The 21,087-nt window shown below is 38.2% G+C and overlaps 1 protein-coding gene across 4 annotated transcripts in view; it reads left to right on the top strand.

Annotated features, from left to right (window-relative positions):
• The window catches only part of KIAA0895 (KIAA0895 ortholog), a 76,045-nt gene that overhangs the window by 4,913 nt on the left and 50,045 nt on the right, over positions 1-21,087 (top strand). For 2 of the 4 annotated variants that reach the window (XM_007078574.3, XM_042969998.1), the window contains exon 2: positions 1,996-2,065. In XM_007078574.3, coding sequence (XP_007078636.1) covers positions 1,996-2,065 — 70 coding nt within the window. Of the gene's footprint in view, positions 1-1,995; positions 2,066-10,894; positions 11,232-21,087 lie in introns of those variants that run through there. The other 2 variants (XM_042969995.1, XM_042970005.1) reach the window with 2 other exon arrangements.

Genomic DNA, 21,087 nt, shown 5'->3' with positions numbered 1-21,087 from the left:
AATATCAGACTGTCTTAATTGTAAGTGTTGATATCTGGTAGATAAGTTAAAAATTAACTTGGCTTGGCTAATTGATTTGGCTAATTTGGCCCCTTGTTTTTACATATACATTTTATGATCAGATTGTCAAGCTCCACAAAGAGAAAAAAAAAGTCCTCTTGAGGGGCACCTGGGTGGCTTAGTCGGTTAAGCATCTGACTTCGGCTCAGGTCATGATCTCTCAGTTTGTAAGTTCGAGCCTCACATCAGGTTCTATGCTGACAACTTGGAGCCTGGAGCCTGCTTCAGATTCTGTGCCTCCCTCTCTCTCTCTGTACCACACCCTGCCTCTCAAAAATACATTAAAGAAAAACAATTTTTAAAAAATCCTCTTGAGATTTTTATTGGAATTGTACTGAATTTATCACATATTTTGGAGAGAATTGACATCTTTGTGTTATTGAGCCTTTCTATTTGTGAACATGGTAGATCTTCATTAATTTAGGCCTACTTTGATATTCTCCACAAATGTTTATAATGTGCTTCCATACAAAAATTTAAACTGATTGATTTATTCCTTTGTATTGTTGTCATTGCTACTTTTACATATAATATCTTTTTAACTATTTTTAAACTACTACTGATATGTAGGAACATAAAAGATTATTGCAAATTTATTCAACTATCTTATTAGTTTTAGTAATTTATTTATAAAGAGGGATTTTTTAATGTAAATTATGCATTGTTAATTCCTTATGCAGAGCTAGTTTGTATCTTCCATTGCAATAATAGAATAATATCCAAATTCTTTATCATATCTACTAGGCCCTAAATAATCTGGACTCTGCTTGCCCTTCCTAATATCCACAAATATCACAATACTCTCCCTTTTTTTCACTAGGCTCTAACCTCATAGTTCTTTTCTGTTGGGAAAAAAAAAAAAGACCAAATTCCTTTCTTTTTCAAGAACTTTCTACGTCCTAGAAACTCCTTCTCTAGATCTACCCATATCTGTCTCATTAATTAAATGAGTGTGAGCTGGAATGTACTACCTCCTCAAAGACTTCCCTGATTGGGTGGCCACACCCTTCCTCTCTGCCTCACCACCCCCCCCTTTCCATCCTATTACTCTGATTTATTTTCTCCATTGCATTTACCACTTTTGTGGAATTATTTTTGTTATGTATTTATGTTTATTATCTGCCTCTCCTACTAGAGGGTAAGCTATGGAGTGTCAGGGACATGTCTTGTTTATACCACCTTCTGGGAATATGAGTTCAGTAGATATTAAATGATTGAGTATAAAATAACTATTATTCCTATTTTAGATATAGGGAAACTGAGATACAAAGTGATCAGACCATCACCTAATAATTTGAACTAGATCTGCCTGACTTCAAATGCTAGTTGTTTATACTTTTGACATTTCAGTTTATGTATTTATTTTGGTCACTAAAGACACAATAATGATTTAAATGTGCCCTTGAGCTATGTCTAAAGTCCTGAAAAATAGTAACCATGGTTTTCTCTTGGAATTTCTTTCTTTAAATAAAAAAATTCATTTTAACTATTAAGTTAAAGAAGTAAAGAAAAGAAATGCATGCTGTAATCACATGATTATTAGTAGTTAGACTATACAGTTTGGCCTAAATTATGTAAATATTTTAAAAATCATCAGAAGTGTCTTCCCTGTGAAAACTGCAACCTCTCAAGTTAGTTAGGTAAAGATCACGGCTTATTACATTTATGTAAGAATAGAATCAAGGCATTGTAGATTGAAGGTGATACAAGTAAATGAGTATTTGCTCCTTCTAAGATCCTCTTCAACAAAAGAAATATTCTGTGTGTCACAGATAAAATTGATAGAGGGCTAAAAACACAAAAATTTGAAAGCATTTACTCAATAAAGACACTCTAAATATTGTATATTTACAGTTACTATTTCAAAACACATTCACACACATTCTCATTTCATTCACAAATGATACAATGATGTAAATATTCTTATTTTTACAGGGAGAGAAAAGGCCAAGGTCCAACCACAAGGCAGTGGCAAGAAGGATTAAAGTCAAGTTCTCTACTTCAGGTTATCTGGCTGAAGGGCCACTTCTTTTACACATTTATTATAATGAAGAAATAAGAACAATCAAAGGATGTTATACATGTTACTGGAAAGGGCTGTTTTAGTTGTTACGAACCCTGCTATTAATGGCCCCTAGCATCACATTTTAATGGTTCTTAGTATCAGGTTTTTTTTCTTTTCTAATTTAATTAATGAAAATGTTTCATATTCCAAAGTGAGGGAAAACAAATTGTGCTTTCTGAACATATTGTATTGTTTTTAAAACCCAGTGTAACTACAGACATATTTTCTTCACTCAATAGACTATTCTCAAAATTTACACAGCTTTAATCTCCTTTTTTACTTTTCCAAGTGGTGAATAAGGATATGAAGAGAATTAATATTTAAAGGACTATAGCAAATCTTTCATAAAGAGGAAGAACTCTTTTATGTACTTATCACATTATAATTTATATATTGATAATTTTACATTTCCATACCTAGACTTTTTAAGTTATATTCAGAGAACCAATATTTAAATTTTTAAATGGTGCATATTAAAGAAAAGCAGTTATTAAATATTACAAAGTAGAAGCCAATGCTTCTTAAATATCAAAATCTCTCTATTGAACATCAAAAATTAAATTTGATACGAGGAGATTCATTGTACTCCATTGATGTCTGTCCTGAACTTCTTTACCTCCCAAACACTTCAAAATTTCTCTTCACATACTACTTTTAGACTATGATTCTTCTACTCTTTCATTAATTCACAAATTGACACATTTGGGCATTTGTGACATCCACCTTCACTTCCCACTTCCCCGCTTCTTGCAGTTGGACACCATCCTGGTCTTCCTCGGCACCATTCATGCCTGACATGTAATAGGCCCTCAAGAAATGTTTGCTGATGAACCTTCAGTGATTACAGTCTCCTACACCCTGACCTCACCGTTCCTCAGACCTTCCAACTATACTGATGTCCTCTTCTCCTCTGTTCATCTGTCACATGTATGGCCACACATGGATGTTAATCAACACTTGGAAGTGCTCCATCTCTAAGATTTCAAACCCCAAAGCTGGCCTCCTGATTGTAATCTTGAATCTTTACCTCTTCTCTACTGCTGCTCACTCTTGCTAACCCTGCAAGCCCTCCTAACCCTAACCTTCAGTCCATTCTCCTTTCCCAGCTTTTGGTCACATTTAAAATGTTACAGCTCATGCTTTGTATTAGCCCTGACCTTCCACCTTGCCCTTTTCTATGAGGCCCCCTGCTCAGTAGTTTTGCCTAATCTATTCTTAAAAGGAGGCTTAGTGAAAAGGGAGTTTTAAAAAAAGATAAGAGCTGGCAGGGATCACCTAATTCAGCCCCTTAAAATAGTACATGAGGAAACAAGAAGATTGTGACTAGTCTAAGATTTCTAGAACCTATTATTGGCCCTTTCCAGGTCTCTCCCCCAAACATCGCCTAGCCCCCTTTGTGTTTTATCTGTTCCCTACCCAGCCAGTCCCCAAGGGGAACCATTTCAATACCATTTTCCTTGGGCCCTTGTCCTTCTTGCTGCATCTAATTTGCCAATTTCTAACCTTCTATTTTTTTCTATTATTCTTGGCTTGCTGAGCATTGAGTCAGTTCCATTTCAAATCTATCCCAAGTAACTGGATGTTTCATGTTCTCACAATTCTTTCATTCTTATCCACTTGAATACCTGTCAAATTTTCTATCGGTTTCCCACGCCACTCTTTTAACTCTGCAAACGAGTTTACTACTCACTTCGCTTAATGTTTAGAGCCAAGGAAAGTGCTCAAAAAATAGAAAACTCTCACTCACTTGCTGTTTCCTGAACATAACCCTACTCTGCTACATCCCTTGTTTCTCACCTTGATCCTGCTACTGAAATGCTCCCACAATACCTTTGGATATCTATATGAGGCCAGCTGAATATCATGTCTTAAAAGACCCCACCCAGCCTACAGTGAGGTCATTTTCTACAGTGATACTCAATTTGCACCACTTTATTTTGATACAATTTCAGACTTAAAGTTTCAAAAGTTTTATACATATACACATAGAAAAAAGTAGAATTATTCCAGGATGCCTTTCAACTAGATTCTTAATATATTAAAATTTTACTACATTTGCTTTATTCTCATTCCCTCTCTTTCTCTCTCTCCCTCTCTCTGTACATGCACACATACACATACACCCACACACATATTTACATATATACATACATAATCTGAAGTATTTAAGGGTAAAAGGGCATCATGTCTGCCAGCTAATCTTAAACAGGTCAGAAAAAACACTTGTATACACACATATATACAGATATTGTTGTATAGTTATGTATATATTACTCCGTGTATATATGTGTATATACGTATATTTGGAAAAAAGAAACAAAAACAGAAAACCTTTGTTGGATCCTCTTCCTCTGCTCCACAACTAGATGACTAAGAACTCTAAATTCTAGCTTGAGCTCTCCTATCTGCCTACACACACTCCTTCGGTAATTTCATCAGTCCCATTGATTTAAAATGCTGCCCCTATACTGATCGCTCCCAGATTTATTTCTTTAGCATAAGCTCTTCCCTGAGCTCTGAACTCTAATATCCAACCACCTATTTGCAATCTTGACTTGAACTTCTAACTGGCATATTAAATTTAACCAAAATAGAATTCCCCACTAAACCTGTTTTTTCCCTAATTTTCTTCATTTCCATACATGATACTACTATCCACTCAGTTGCTCAAGCCAAAAACCTAGGAGTCACATTCAATTCCTCCTTCCTCTCCTCCCCACAAAGTCAGCCTGCGGATCAACTCCTCTATGTGCTGGGTCTCCTACTTCTTTCCCTTTGTACTGCTTTCATTTCCACTCTAAGTCACCAGCACCCTCATTTGGTCCACTATAAGTCTCCTATCTTGTTTTCTCACTTCCATTCTCAACCTCTTATCCATTGTCCTCAGAACAATCAGTGCAATCTTTAAAAACAAATAAGCCATATTATGTCACTGCCCTGTTTAAAATGAACCAGTGGCTTCTGATTGCACTGAGAATAAAGTCCAAATTCCTTATGCTGGCCCCTGCCTACTTCTGAGATCTTTTCTTCTAACACTTTCCCCCAGCTCGCTGGACTCCAGTCATGCTGACCTTCATGTAGTTCCAGGATCATGGCAAGATCATTGCCATCTCAGGGCTTTTGCATTTACAAGTCCCTCCATTTAGAATGCTTGTCTCTCCCACCCACCTCACCCCAGCCCTGCCAAATTTACTATGGCTGACTCTTCTCCTTCAGATCTCCGCTCAAAAGTCTTTTCCTCAAGAGGTTTTTCCTGACACCCCCCTTACAAGTCACCATCTAGCATACTTTCCTGATTTACTGTACTTCATAGCACCTATCTATATCTGTAGTCACACATTTGTTAATTTGATTCTTGTTTGTTTCTCCCACTATAACATATGTTCTGAGAGAACCGAGACTCTTACCACAGCACCCTTGATGTATGTGCTCAAAGACTGGCTGATGTATGTACATCATGTTCACATATGTATGTATGCACTATGAGTAAGTTCTCTCAGGGTAGGTCCTGTGTTCTTTTCATCATCTTTTTGCCTTGTATATAGGAGACACTTAAATATCTGTGAAAGGATTAAACTAATGCACATCTTGTTTTTTTCAAAATATAATTAAGATAGGCAATTTTTTTTGTCTGTTTAAAAAATATCCCTCCTCCCCCAATCACTAACAACAAAACATCCTATCAAAATAATCAGTGTTTCTCAGGATTTTTGTGCTCTTCTATTTTCATTGAGGTGAAAAGGAAGAGGAGGTTTCACAGAGCATTCTTTGATTTGTCTCCCACTTAAGGCTTTTCATTCTCTTGAAAAAGACATACTGAAAACATTCCATTCTCTCAAAACAGACATCCTGAAAGCAATCAAGTGCCACTCAAAAAAATTTTGTTTGTTTGTTTTATTTGTTTTTGAGAGAGAGAGAGAGAGTGTGTGTGTGCAAGCAAGGGAGGGACAGAGAGAGAGGGAGACACAGAATCCGAAGCAGGCTCCAGGCTCTGAGCTGTCAGCACACAGCCCAATGCAGGGCTCGAACCCACCAACCATGAGATTATGACCTGAGCCGAAGTCGACTGCTTAACCGACTGAGCCACACAGGCACCCCCCCAAATTTTTTTTAGAGTCACAGAAACTATTTTTTGGATTTTTTTTCCTTTTATGAGTCAAGGAACATTATTTACAGCTTGCCCTGAGGCTTCTGTTAATGTTTGTTAAGGATGGGGTGTTGCAATTAGAGTCGCTCTGTTCTCCTATAAAAGCAGACTGCTGCAGAATAACTTTCCTCAACTGCTATATTTTCAGTGACACAGAATGTTATAAATTGTTTCCAATAAACAGGAAGGAAAGGGGCACCTGGGTGGCTTAGTCGGTTAAGTGTCAGACTTGGGCTCAGGTCATGATCTCAAGCCCAGCATCGGGGTTTGTGCTGACAGCTCAGAGCCTGGAGCCTGCTTCAGATTCTGTGTCTCCCTCTCTTTGCCCCTCCCCAGCTCATGCTCTGTCTTTATCTCTGGCTCTCTCTCTCTCAAAAATAAATAAACATAAAGAAAAAAGTTTTTTAAACAGGAATAAAAGTCAAAAGTATTTTCTAGAAGCTTCTCTTCCCCCCTTTTTGAAGTCTCCTCTATAATTTAAGTGAGGGGCACCTGGGTGACTCAATCAGTGAAATGTCCAACTTTGGCTCAGGTCATGATCTCACAGTTCCTGAGTTCAAGCCTTGCATTGGGCTCTGCCCTGACAGTGCAAAGCCTGCTTCAAACCTTCTATCCTCTCTTCTTTCCTCCCTCTCCCTTTGCCCCTCCCCCGCTTGTGCTCACTCACTCTCGCTCTCTTTTTAAAAAATTAAAAATAAAATTTAAGTGAATACATGTGATTTGAATGTTCTAATTTATTTTAGCTACTGAGATAACTTTTTAAGAAATTAAACCTTTTCTCAGTTTCAAGCATAATATATATTTGATCAGCTCTCACCAAAACGAACCTTTTCTATAGAAGATGAAATAGAGTTATTTGTCTTTCCACTAGCATTTGCAATACTTATTAATTAGCAGCTTTCTCCAGTTGTCCCCATCTCTCTTTTCCTTTTTCTCGGTCTTTACTACACAGCTCCACCATTCAAGGTAAATGATCAAATGTATTCTAAGTATCTAAAAAGGAAGGTATTGATCTTTTTTCTAAAACCAAAACAAAAATGATCCTCTCTTATTACAGAGATATTTTGGCTGACTTTTTTTATTCAGTAACTCCATCGATTATGAATAGTTTACTCTGTAGCATGTACATGGATATACAGATTAACATTTGAGTTAAATAAAAGTTACTATTAAATAAGAAAAATATAAGCTTTTTCCATAACAAAAATCTTAGCACACACAAAAGAATAATATTTCTACCAAAATTGCTATTTTTCCATCATTTTCATATCTAAGACCTGAATGGAAGTCATCATTAAAGATAGTGATCAAAATGATCCACAATATAATATTGGTAGTGTATGTAAAAATGACTATAAACGTAAAATGAAGAATAATGTTATGGTAGGATAACTACAATGACATCCTTGGCTAACATTGGAAAACCTTAGTTTAGTCAAACTTTATAAAGAGGGGAAGTGTATCCTTAAATATAAGTTATTAAAGGCAGTTTTAATAAATTATTAACTTTATTTTGCAGTCAGTGCTTTGAAAATGGAGTAGTAACTGATAATCACATCAATCCTTTTGTCTCAATATTAACGGTTTATATAGAAATGGATATAAAGAAAGTTTCTCAGAAAGATGGAATTGTTCATTGTTCTGTCGGATATGTAAAAACAATGCTGACTCAAAAGCAGCCAAGTGGACAGCTGCAGATGCTGTACCCAATGGAAATACTAAGCAGGCATAGCACAAATCAATAATTAACAAAGCAGATGCACAAAGCTTGATGAGGATGAATAATTGCATAGGCAGGAATGGTAAAAGGAGCTGATAACAGTACTAGTTTTGTAAGAAATTAGATAAACTCTTTGTATTCACAAATTTGTTAGCAAGAGGACTTCAATGCCTAATGGTACACAAAGAATATCTTTTCAGAATGGTTTGATTAAATTGATATGCACCTTTAATAACAGTTATCACTAAAAGTATTTAGAAATCAAAATTACCCACAAGAAAATATTGGTAGGGTGAACATAAAAATAATTTTAAAAGTAAAGAATGAAATAATGTTCTAGGTGTGCGAACTACAGGAGCATCATCAAATTGTTTATTTGGGGAATGCTTAAGTTCAATGGAATGTTGAAGAGGGAGGTATACATTTAGTGTACATCCTTTTCTAACTTTAGTTTGTGTGTGTGTGTGTGTGTGTGTGTGTGTGTGTGTGTGTAAACCCTTTCCTAACTAGTCAGTAAGTTTCTTGAGGATAAGTATCATGTTTTATAATGTAGTCTAAAAGCACTAAGCTCAATGCTTCATGTATAAATAAATACCTGTAGAATGAATAAAATAACATATCTTGATTTCTTCAAAATATAATGGATATGGACAATATGATTAAGCATGCTTTAGTAAAAGCATTCAGAGTAAATTCTTTACGTAGATGCTGAATATGTGACTTGGAAACATCTTTTAGGAGTCTTTATGTTTCTGAGAAATTAGTTCTTAAATTGCAGTGACTTTAATAGATACATTTTATAGCAAACTTGGAAAGCATGTGTCAGAGTTTTAGGTACATAAGGAATTCAGGTTTTTAAGGTTCATTTATAGGCTTTTTCCTTGGGACATATGTTGAAAGAATAACTGCCCTTGTGAATGCAAGGAGTCATTGCTCAAAACTGTTTCAAGTGCTTTAAACTGAAGATTCATTCTTTTTTTTTTTTTAATGTTTAGTTATTTTGGGGGGCGAGGGGTGGGGGGTAGAGGCACAGAGAGAGGGAGAGAAAAATCCCAAATAGGCTCTGCACTGTCAGCATAGAACCCAATGTGGGGCTTGGTCTAACAACCTGTGAAATCTTGACCTGAGCCAAAATCAAGAGTCAGTCACTTAACCAACTGACCCACCCAGGCACCCCTGAAAATGTATTCTTTATCCAGATGCCTGTTTTATATCATTCTATTTTCTTTGAGTTATCATTGAAAATACATACTTTCTATTATCTACTTATTCATTGATTCACAGATATTTATTGAGTATCTATTGTGTACCAGGTACTATTCTAGATGCCAGGAATATAGCAGTGAGGTAGCAAAAATCACTGTATTTATGGAAATTTTATTCTAGGGGTGGAGACAGACAATGGAGATAAATCAGTAAACTATGCAATAAGTTAGTGTTTCGTACTAAAGGGAAAAAAATATAGCAGAGAAGTACGGTAGAAAATCTGAGAAGGAAGTGGGATTTTAAATTGAGTGGCCAGGAAAGGCCTCACCGAGAAGTGACATTTGGATTAAGTCCTGAAGGAGGTGAAGGAGCTAGTCCTTTGGCTGTTTGGGGAAAGAGCATTCCAGGCAGGGGAAATCCCAAGTTACATAAGTCTTGAGGTGAAAGAGTGTTTGGCATAGTTGAGAAATATCAAGGAGGTCAGCATGTCTGGACAAGACCAAGACGGAGTGTGGTGGGACATGAGATCAAAGAGATGACGGAAGGCTAGGTCATAAAGGACCTCATAGGAAAGAAAGGAAGCCATTGAAGTGTTTTGCACAGAGTAGTGACATCTGACTTTTTATCGGGACCACACTGGCCACTGAAGAGGGCAAGGGTGGAAATAACTGAGATCATTTATAGTTATGGCTATAATCCAACAAGAGATGGTGGTGGCTTGAACCAGAATGGTGGCAGGGGTTATAATGAGAAATGACTGGATTCCAGATATATTTTGAAGATAGTATTCACAGGATTTTCAGACAATATAATGTGAGGTTATCTACTACTTGTGATAGTTCAAATGTCCACTGTTCACTCCTAATTGCTAAAAAAGATACAAATTCTCACACGTTCTCTGTTATTTCTAGATTATGATGTTAACATAACTTTTCTTTTGTTCCTGGGTTTGAAAACACATGTCAGCTACTTGTGTCCTGTCTCAACCTTGAGAAAGGGTGAAGAGAAAATGTGGCTCAGAAATTTGAAAGTGCCAACACTATCCTATGAGCTCCTCCTAGACTGTAAGCTCTGTGAGACCTATGTCATTTACCTTATGTCCTCCAGGCCTGCGTCAGAACCTTGCACACATCAGGCTCTCAAAAAATGTTCAATGGTGTACTCTCTGCATTTCCCAAGGAATAACAAAGCGAAGGACAACATCCAGCCGTATCAATTGCACAATCATAAATTAAAATTTGTATTTTTAGTATTAAGGACATTATTCTTGGATATTCAACTTGGAAATGTATTTGAGCTTCCGCAAATACTGAACACCGTTCAATCTAAAGTTGTTTTAGCTTTTCCGAACCTTTTAACTAAAGGGCGGAGAAGACTGGCTTTGCAATACACAGCTGGGCTGTCATATTACACCGCCTCTCAGTTGTGAAGCTACCGCAGCATTAAGCCCTCTTGAACAGGGCACAAACGTCTTCTCTACAAGAATAATCAGACAAAATGCACGTACACCAGCAGCCGAAGAACCAAGTCTGTCCTGGGGCTTAGCCCACAAATCTCCGGGGCCACGGGCCTGCGCAGTGCTCGCCGGGGGTTGTAGTTTCCTTCCCTCCTCTTTCTTCTTGCGAACTCGGCCGCCGTTGCGCCAGCGCCCCAAGTGGCGGGCAAGCTCTGTGAAGCGCAGCGTACGCCGCGGCGCGGAGCGTTTCCTAGCAACGGGGGAGCGGCAACGTCACGGCGGTGGGTTCTTAGCGCAGCTGCCCCTTGTAGAGCCGCTGTGTGTACCTTCCAGCACCTGCGGTCTGCAGGGAGCGCTTCTCACAGCCTGGTGCGCACGTCTTCGTCCGTCCTTGTCCGCCTTATCCTGCCCCAGGACGCGGAGAGCAGCCTGCCGCCGCGACCCCTCCTCTGAGGTCCCGGCCCGAGGCTAGAGGCAGTCCGGCCGGTTCTCGCCGGCCCTCGCCCCCCGCGCCCCTGGAGCCAGCCAGCCGCCCGCGGCCTCGGCGGGACGATGCTGGAGTCCATTCGCGTGACGGGTGAGTGCCCGGAAGGGCTGGCCCCTGTGCTGGCGGGGGCGGACAGTGTCCTCCCGGCTCCTGGCGACGGGTGTGAGGCGACTCGGGGACCCAGTCGCTCCGGAGGCCGAGGAAACGGCTTGAGTGGGCTCCGCGCGCGGCCGGGGCGCTCAACCCGGCGCCCGGAACAAGTGCGTGGCGCGCAGGAGGTGCCCAGGAAAATTCGCGGAGGGAAGACAGAAAAACGGTCCCTTTTCCTTTTGTCGCTTATTATCAGTAAGCACGTGCCATGGAATCTAGGGAAGTGAATCATAATCGACAGATTACTCATCCTACAAATGTGCGCTGTAAATAAGCCATTTCAAAGCATATTAGCTATGTAGTTAGGCATTATAGTGTACTGGCGTCTAATTTTCTAGAATGTTCAGAAAAATCAGAGCTAAGCAAAAGAACACATTCCAGTATATGAGTATTTATACAGTGTTTATTTCTCTCTGTTTTTTTTTTTTTTCCTGTGCTTTTATTTTTAAGTCAGAACGTTTTGGGTTAATACTATTAATAGGTCACTTTATGGTATGTATGATTCTAAGCAGAAGAAATGGGTGTTCAGACCCCAGGTCAGAAAATTTACTTGCCTTTTATATTATTTAAAAAATAGGTATTGATGTTAATCATTTAAATATTAGCTTACGTATTAGAAGAGTTCCCTAGGACATTATTCTGCCTTTAATTCTCTGTAACATTTCTGCCAGACGGGGTTTTTGGTAGTCCAGTATCATGACGAACAACAGTAAAGGGAAATGCTTAATCTGCAAACTAGTGTCAAGGCCAGAATTTTTTAGTTTCAGGCACTGCAGTACCAAACAGACTATTTTTAAATTCTAAAGTTTTAGAGTTTAGACTAGTTTTTAAATTCTAAAACTGAATTCTTTTCCAGTGAAAATACTTGTGGTCTTAATTTTATGCTGTTTTATTTCATGATTCATGTTATAAAATATGGAGCTGATTTTGTACTTTATCTCATTGTTATTTGTGTTGACAGGAAGCGTAAGAGTTACAGGAAGCAACTTAAATTGGCATTAGTTTTTTAAATGTAATTTGATGCAGATACTATTTTTTCACCTTAAAATACAGTGAAAATTTTGAAAGTTACTTAAAAATACCATACCTTCTTTTTGGGAGCAGGTACTAGATACCCTCCCTCGCCCACACACCCAGTTGTGACAACCAAAAATGCCACCAGACATTGTCAAGTGTTCCCTGGAGGGCAAAATTACCCCCCCATTCCCATTGAAAATCACTGCCTTGCAGAAAAATACAGTTTGATTTTGTCAAAGTGAGGGTTATTAGATACTGATTGAGAAATAATATCAATTATGATAATTTCCCCAAAGCAAAACAATCATTGTAGAGAGAGAATACCATTATGATATTAGTATTAGAAAGTGGGTATTCAGTCAGAATACCACTTAGATCCAACTAAGTGGATCTCCTGCTTTTCACTGTGCAGAGTTGGAAGTTTGAGGAGAGATACTTTAAGAAATAGTAGACTGATTCCTCTTGCCTCAACTCCCTTTCTGTGATTTAGTGGCAGAAATCAATCCAACTGTACATGTTGCATACCCTGAGATAGATTGTTCTGCAGTGAATTTCTATAGTTCAGTAAGAATTAAAACAGCCATTTGAGAAGTAGAGCATCAAATTTACAGCCCCTTTAGAAATAATTGATCGGGTTATTTTTCAAAATAGTTTTTTTAAAATTTTTTTAAAGCTTATTTATTTTGAGAGAGAGAGAGAGAGAGAGTGCACAAGTGGGGAAGGGGGCGGGAGAGAGAGAGAGGGAGAGAGAGAATCCCAAGCAGGCTGCACACCACCAGTGCAGAGCTCAACGCAGGGCTCGAACTCACAAATTGCAAGATCATGACCTGAGCCAAAATCTGACGCTTAACTGAGTTACTCAGGTGCCTCTCAAAATAGTTTTTATATAGTACTTGACTAGTTAAAACAATAGTTCCAGAACCCTAATGCAAACATTTTCACTAACATACCAGAAAGCCCAACTGGGACAACTAGAAACTTTATGAAGAGAATGTAGCTGAAAACATGACCCCCTTTTCCCTTGCTGTCCTCTCAGTACTTGTTGATACCTAAGAAGCCATCTTCTTCTGGTGGTTTTTAATCTCAGGATGGAAGCAATTACTTAAATATTTCTGAAATCGCTTCCTATATGATATCTCACTTTTGACTTATTTGTCATGACTTAATATAATTAAATATAACATTCTGATAGAGCTGCCGACTGGAGGAACAAAATAAGAAAGCTGTGTATGCTGTTTGAAATGGAATCAAATCAGAAAAGGGTTTTTTTTGCCTACTTACAGCTTTTTAAAGATAGTTTATTATACTAAAGCCACTAAAATGTCGATTCTAGAATATAGAAGTAATTACTGTTAAATTTACCTTGGAAATCCAAATTTAATGATTCTAAATATTTTCTCATTTACATTATTCCATGGAGTATTTCTGTAGGAGCTGAATATAATATTGAATTTAATAACAATACCGATAGTTAACACAGGCTGCTTACTACAGGTTGGCACTGTTCTTTGTACTTCATAGATATTACCGTTTTCAATCTTCACATGAATACTGTGAAATATGTATTATTATCCCATTTACAGAAATGGAAACTACAGCACAAAGAAGTTCACTTGGTCAAGGTCACAACTAATAAGCAGCCAAGATTCAAACTGGAGAAGCTTCATTCCAAAGCCCATGTTTTCAACCACTAGGAAAGGCAGAACACTATTAAAGTGACTGTATGTTGATTTAAGCCACAGAGTTCAACATGAAGATCTCATTTAACATCAGTGGTGCATTATCTGATAGTTGAGTCAAGATATTTTTTAAGCTATTATCACAGGCAAATCTGTAAATAATTTTTGCCTGGAAAGATTGTATTTCACTTGACTATAAAATTGTTTTCAAAGTAGAAGACATCTAGCCCATTCAGTGAGTGACAGGAAACTGTAAGAAGCCTTATAAGAGTATGTTAATATATGATTTCCTACTGCCCGTATTTTGTATGGTATAAAAGAAGTGATTGAGTCATCTGGAAATGAAGCTCCTTTCTAACAAAAGTGAGTGTTTAAAAATACTGGAGACAAAAGTTTTCTTAAGGCCAGTGTTTGGCCATCTGATATGGATACACTTAGGCGCGTAGCTCCTGTTTGTCCTATAGCATTAGGCATCTGCCATTAAAACTTGTCTTCCACAGGGGTGCCTGGGTGGCTCAGTCGGTTAAGCGTCCCAACTTTGGCTCAGGTCATGATCTCGTGGTCCGTGGGTTTGAGCCCCGTGTCAGGCTCTGTGCTGACAGCTCAGAGCCTGGAGCCTGTTTCAGATTCTGTGTCTCCCTCTTTCTCTGACCCTCCCCTGTTCGTGCTCTCTCTCTGTGTCTCAAAAATAAATAAACGTTAAAAAAAAAATTTTTTTTTTTAAAAACTTGTCTTCCACATCACTGGTTGTTTCATTTTTTTCATGTGATCCTGGTATGATTTTTTTCCCCTCAACCTTCAGGCATTCAAATCCGGTATCCTTTCCTTTCCTCTCAAATACTGGTTACCTCTCAGGCCATCCTTTCATGAGCAAGTCAGTGAATGAGCAAAAACAAACACAGATGTTTGCCATAATGGGACTTACAATTTCAGTATTGGAGGAGTCCTTCATACAAACAAATGTAAAACTACAACTGTGACAGGTGCTTCAAAGAACCTTCCAGGGGAGGTTTCCGGAACAAGTGGTATTTGAACTAAAGGATGAGTGGGAATTAGTCTGATGGGAAGAAGCACTCTCCAAACATAGGGGACAGTGTATGAAGAGGTGTTGTGTCTGAAGAGAGGCTGGTGAGTGTGAGGGATTGACAGAATGAAAGGAAGCTAGAGTGGACTGAGTAAGGGCGACATTGTGCAAGGAGGCAAGAGAGGCAGGGTGACCTGACGGTAAGTGACATCATATGCCACGGTCAGGAGTTTTGTCTTCATCCTAAGGGGAAAACCATGGGGAACTTTGTTTTCTAGCACATTCACTGTTGTTTCAGATGGTTTTTAAAATGGTTTCTTTTACCACAACCACCATTTTCTGGCATTATAGAATACCCTGCATATTTCTAACTAAAATAATAACACACAATTCCTGACCAAAGAACAACAGCATCACATTATAAAGAATCATTGTTACTAGTTGAGTAACACTGAAGTACTCCTTACTGGGATTGTGACATTTTTGGGAATCCTGAAGTAAAGTCAATTTTCTCAGTTCCTGAATGACATGAGCAGTGCCTTTTCATCTCCTTTTTTAACTTACAGTTGAGAAACTATATGGGGTTCTGTTGAATTCAGAGATGTTAAAAATAGTAGATTATCTGTTATAAGGCAAATTGGGCAATAAGTATGTCTTCAAAGATACTGATGTTTTCACATATCTTAAAAGATTAAGGTGTGGGGCTCCTGGGTGGCTCAGTTGGTTGAGCGTCCAACTCTTGATCTCTGCTCAGGTCATGACCTCACAGTTCGTGAGTTTGAGCTCTGCATCGGGCTCTGCGCTGGCAGCAGAGAGCCTGCTTGGCATTCTGTCTCTCCCTGTATCTCTTTCCCCCTCCCCGCAAAAAGATTAAGGTGTAACTTACATTCAGTAAAGTGCACAAGTCTTAAGTGTGTAACCCAATAAATTTGTGTATATGTAACCACTGCCCAGAAGAAGATAGCCTCTTCCTAGGTTATAACCCATCCCTCAGTGGTAACCACTATTCTGACTTCTAACACCATAAATTAGATTTGCCTGTTTCTGAACTATGTAAAAATGGAATTATACTGTATGTACTCTTTTGATCTGGCTTCATTTGCACAGTATTGCCTGTGAGATGCACTGTATTGTTGCTTGCACCCTTAGCTGCTTTTTCATTGCAATGTAGTGTTCTGTTATACAGGTTACCATAATTTATTCATTTTTTCCTATTCTTGATATTATATCATTTAAGTGATGAACAACTACTTGATAAAGTGTTTATCTTGTTTGGGGACTATATTGTTTTGTTTTGCCTTTTCTTCTGTTTGTAATCAATCTATTGTCTTATTATGTAAGATTATCCCATATTCTTAGGTTTCATAAATTCTAGTGAACTGTATGAAATTGCCATTTTCTGAGTCAAAATTCGTTGAATGGTATTTTCCACCAGCCATTGTTTCTGGTGATCTAATCTTCCTTTCAGCTGGGGAATCTCATAATTACCGTGAAACCTCACCTCTTCACAGTCATGAAAAACAAAGTTTAGTGAGTCCCTCTCTCTTTCCTTTAGATGAGGAACATGAGGCACTGATGGGCTTAATGATTAGGCTAATATTACAGAGAGGTGATTGAAAGAGCTGAGGATGGAAGCCAGGAATCCTGGTATCCTTTTCACCTGTTCTAGAAACAAATTAAGCTTTCATTGTGTTGGTAATTTCAGTATATTCACAAGTAGGTGAATATACTGAGTATCAATTTTAATGTATTATTATTTCCTTTTTTCCCCCCTCAATATGGGTAATCAGGTTGGTATGAATGATTTCTTTGAGCAACAAATTATTTTTGTTTACTCTAAAGTTCTAGTGAAGAAGATTGCTGATGGCTAAAATGTCACATTACATAGTGACTTTTAATATGAGAAAGTAGGACTGATTGCCTCATTTTCTGAGGGAAAATGAGTACACTTCCCCCAAAGAAGCCTGTGTATGCTTTTTAAAAGTTTGATTTTTCAGGGGTGCCTGGGTGGCTCAGTGGGTTAGGTGGCTGACTTTGGCTCAGGTCATGATCTCAATGGTCTGTGAGTTCAAGCCCTGCCTCGGACCCTGTGCTGACAGCTTAGAGCCTGGAGCCTGCTTCAGATTCTCTGTCTCCCTCTCTCTCGGCCCCTCCCCTGCTCACACACTGTCTGTCTCTCTCTCTCTCTCTCTCTCTGTCTCTCAAAAATAAGTAAACATTAAAAACTATTTTTAAAGTTTAATTTTTCATTAAAAATAGACCTACCCTATCACCCAGCAATAGCACTGCTAGGAATTTACCCAAGAGATACAGGAGTACTGATGCATAGGGGCACTTGTACCCCAATGTTTATAGCAGCGCTTTCAACAAAGCCAAATTATGGAAAGAGCCTAAATGTCCATCAACTGATGAGTGAATAAAGAAATTGTGGTTTATATACACAACGGAGTACTACATGGCAATGAGAAAGAATGAAATAATGGCCCTTTGTAGCAACATGGATGGAACTGGAGAGTGTTATGCTAAGTGAAATAAGCCATACAGAGAAAGACAGATACCATATGGTTTCACTCTTATGTGGATCCTGAGAAACTTAACAGAAACCCATGGGGGAGGGGAAGAAAAAAAAAAAAAAAAGAAGTTAGATTGGGAGAGAGCCAAAGCATAAGAGACTCTTAAAAACTGAGAACAAACTGAGGGTTGATGGGGGGTGGGAGGGAGGGGAGGGTGGGTGATGGGTATTGAGGAGGGCACCTTTTGGGATGAGCACTGGGTGTTGCATGGAAACCAATTTGACAATAAACTTCATATATTGAAAAAAAAAGTTTAATTTTTCAGGGAAAAGAAGGAGAAGATGAAATCTTACTGGCCTTTTATGATGTTTTTATGCATGTGTAAAAGTAATTTTTTAAGTAAGCAATAATATTTAAAATTAAAAAAACAGTACTTTAGGGTCTCTCATAGTAGTACACTTTAATACAACTCAAATAAGATCAGTGTGATTCTGAGGACTTAATTTATATTCATCATGAGTTATTTGATCACCCCCACTTTTATGAACTTCATGGGATATCAGCATTTGGCATGATTGGCGTTTTATTAAATAAATACACTATTGGCACTCCCAAACCCTACTCATCAGCAGATGGAGCTTAAAAAGTACTGGGGCTAATCCTCTCAGGTAGATAATTAACAAGTGAGCTGAAATGCTACAACTCCTGGTGGAAAGGGTTCTGTCCTACACACTCTGTCACCTCCCATTGAGTGTTTTTGGCAGATGGTTTAGGACTTTCGTTAAGAATCCTGAAGTGATAGATTGTTTGAGGTGGAACAAAATTCTGAATTTATTTAAAAAAATTTTTTTTAATGTTTATTCATTGTTTTCTGTTGAAAAACAGCACAAGCAGGGGTGGGGCGGGGGGGAGGGGACACAGAATCCAAAGCAGGCTCCAGGCTCCGAGCTGTCAGCACAGAGCCCGATGCAGGGCTTGAACCTTGAGATCATGACCTGAGCTGAAGTTGGATGCTCAACTGACTGAGCCACCCAGGCGCCCCCACAAAATTCTGTATTTAGTGATCACTGATGCCTTATGACAAAACAAAAGAACTCTGAGTTCAGCTCTGTAGTCGTATAGCTATTATGTTTTAGGAACCAAAGAAAGCATTTTTAAACTGAATTCATTTTTAAACAAATATATTCAACACAACACACCTGTAATAAACCATCAAAATTGGGAATTATTTAGAATAGTTTTATTCACTGATTTTAATTTGATGTTACTTTCTCCCCTTTTATGAAGACCAAAAGAAAAAAGAACCTGATTACCTCCCTTTACCTTCCTGGCTGTGCCTACTTCTCACCTGACTTTTCTGTTTGTGATACCCTTATTCTTATTGCAGGTTTTTTTCTCTTTTTTTCTTTTCTTTTAGTGTCCATTTCATTCTTCCTTTCCTAATCACCTCTTGTCTCATAAACTTGTGATGTCTTTTTAGGGAAACTGACATTGTTCATGGGCATTTGGGCTACAGCCTGTGCTCTGGTGTTCCTTAGCCTATGTTTGCCAAGCCTGCCCAGTTTGGACTATTGGTTGGCAACATTTAAGTCTGAAACCCCTGAGGGACTGAGACCTACCTGCCTGTAATGAAAGTTGTGTTTGTTCTGTTTATTTTTGGCTGTTTTTTTCCATTTATTGAATGGCTTCTTTGTGTAATCAACCTTCAACATGACCCTGTATCTAGCTCCTACTTCTCATCTTGTGCATAGAATAGACATTTAGCCTCTGCATATTTTTGCTTTTGTCTTTAAGACACCAGAATTCAAATTTCACATATTGGCCTAGAAAATGTTAACTAGAGGGACTATTACCTTACGTATTTGGATTATTACCTGTTTTTGACCTGGTATTTTACCAAATCTTTACCCTAAACTCTATGACTTCTAAGCTTTAAAAACTTACATTTAGGGCAGGGTTTCTCTACCACAGCACTATTTTAGAATGGATATTTTTGTTATAGGAGGCTGTGCGAAGCATTGAAGGATATTTAGCATCATTCTTGGCCTCTACCCAGAAGATGCCAGTAGCACCACTCCCTTGTTGTGACAACCAAAATGTCTCCAGACACTGCCATATGCCCCCTGGGGAGCAAAATTGCCTCTGGTTGAGAACCACTGGTTTCCCTGTTATATTTCCACTTCTGCAGTGACTTCATAGAACTGTAGAATGGTCCCAGAACTACAAATATCTGTTTATCTAGAATGGTTGGAGATGACCTGTTTAGGGTCGTGCCATTCATTCATTCATTCATTTATACAGCGTGCACTAACAATGTCTACCAGATCCATTCCAGATGTTGGAAAGGAAGAGATGAATAAAACACGGTTCTGGTACCTATCTTAGTACATCAGTGATTCAGATTGCCATGTCTCTGTACATGTTCTGTACAGAGAAAGAAAAGGCACAGTGCTGTGCTTATAGCTGACAATATTGAATAGCTGTTGATAATTGAATGAATGTTATATGTTATATACATAATAACAAGCCTGAACTCTAATTACCTACACCCACTCTCAAATCATTTTGCTGTTTATTACTTTATTGTAATATAACATTGAACAAATGATTTAACATTTCTGAGGATTAAGTGATACAACATGTATAGTTTTCTGTGAAATCCCAAACTCACATAAATGTGTCAACAAATGGTATCTGCCATTATTGTTATTATTATGTATTACTACTCATTGTAGAAAGGATCCCTGAATGTCAAACCTTGAATGAGTGAATGACAGATGTACGTGGATAAAGTTTTTAAAAAATTGAAATAAATTGTTTCTTAGCAAGGCAGGCAGCTGTTCAAGTTGGCTAGCATTGAAGTTGCTTCCGTAGTAGGAGCCAAAGGTTAGGGCTAGAGGCATAAGGGTCCATGAGACTTGGAAAAGAGAATTGAGAGAATCATATGTCATTTGAAAGACTTAAGGTTTAGAAGCATACTTGGCCAGAGGTCATATTTGTAGATAGGACTTGGGCTGGAATCTAGTTCTAATAAGTAGGATTTAAGACAAATTCAGACACTTCGTCAATTTAGAATTGAATCTGAAAGTTCTTAAGGGTCTAGCCGAAATCTCATGTTTCTCTTCACATTACTTTCTTCCTTCTCTGAACTCTGTATTTTCTGCTTTTTGCTTTTAAACTTATACTGTCTTGTATTACTATTCAAATCTTCATAGGCTTGCCTTGCCTTCAGAGCCAGATTGGAAGCTGGTTGAAGGCAGAGGCAGTAGATTCATAAAGATGTTTCTCATAACGTATGTTTCTCATAGTACCTAGTTAGTAGTATTCCATGTATTTGTGGAATGAAACAATGCAGGTCAACACAGTTTTAAAGCAGAGCATGAGCGTCAGTATATCGGGTGGTTCGTACCTCTTTAAAGCACTGTGAAATCTAAAGGCAAAACTGACCTCTCCTTAATTTACCATTTGATATTCTTATGTCTAGGTAATAACAGTTACAGTTTTTTTTCAGATTTGGCAAGGAAAAAAACCTTAATTTTCTTTTAACTTGTAGCCTAGAATTA

Source organism: Panthera tigris, chromosome A2 (genome assembly GCF_018350195.1).
Source record: "Panthera tigris isolate Pti1 chromosome A2, P.tigris_Pti1_mat1.1, whole genome shotgun sequence".
Taxonomy (NCBI): domain Eukaryota; kingdom Metazoa; phylum Chordata; class Mammalia; order Carnivora; family Felidae; genus Panthera; species Panthera tigris.
Note: the sequence above shows the minus strand (reverse complement) of the source record. Positions and strands in the feature narration are given on the sequence as shown.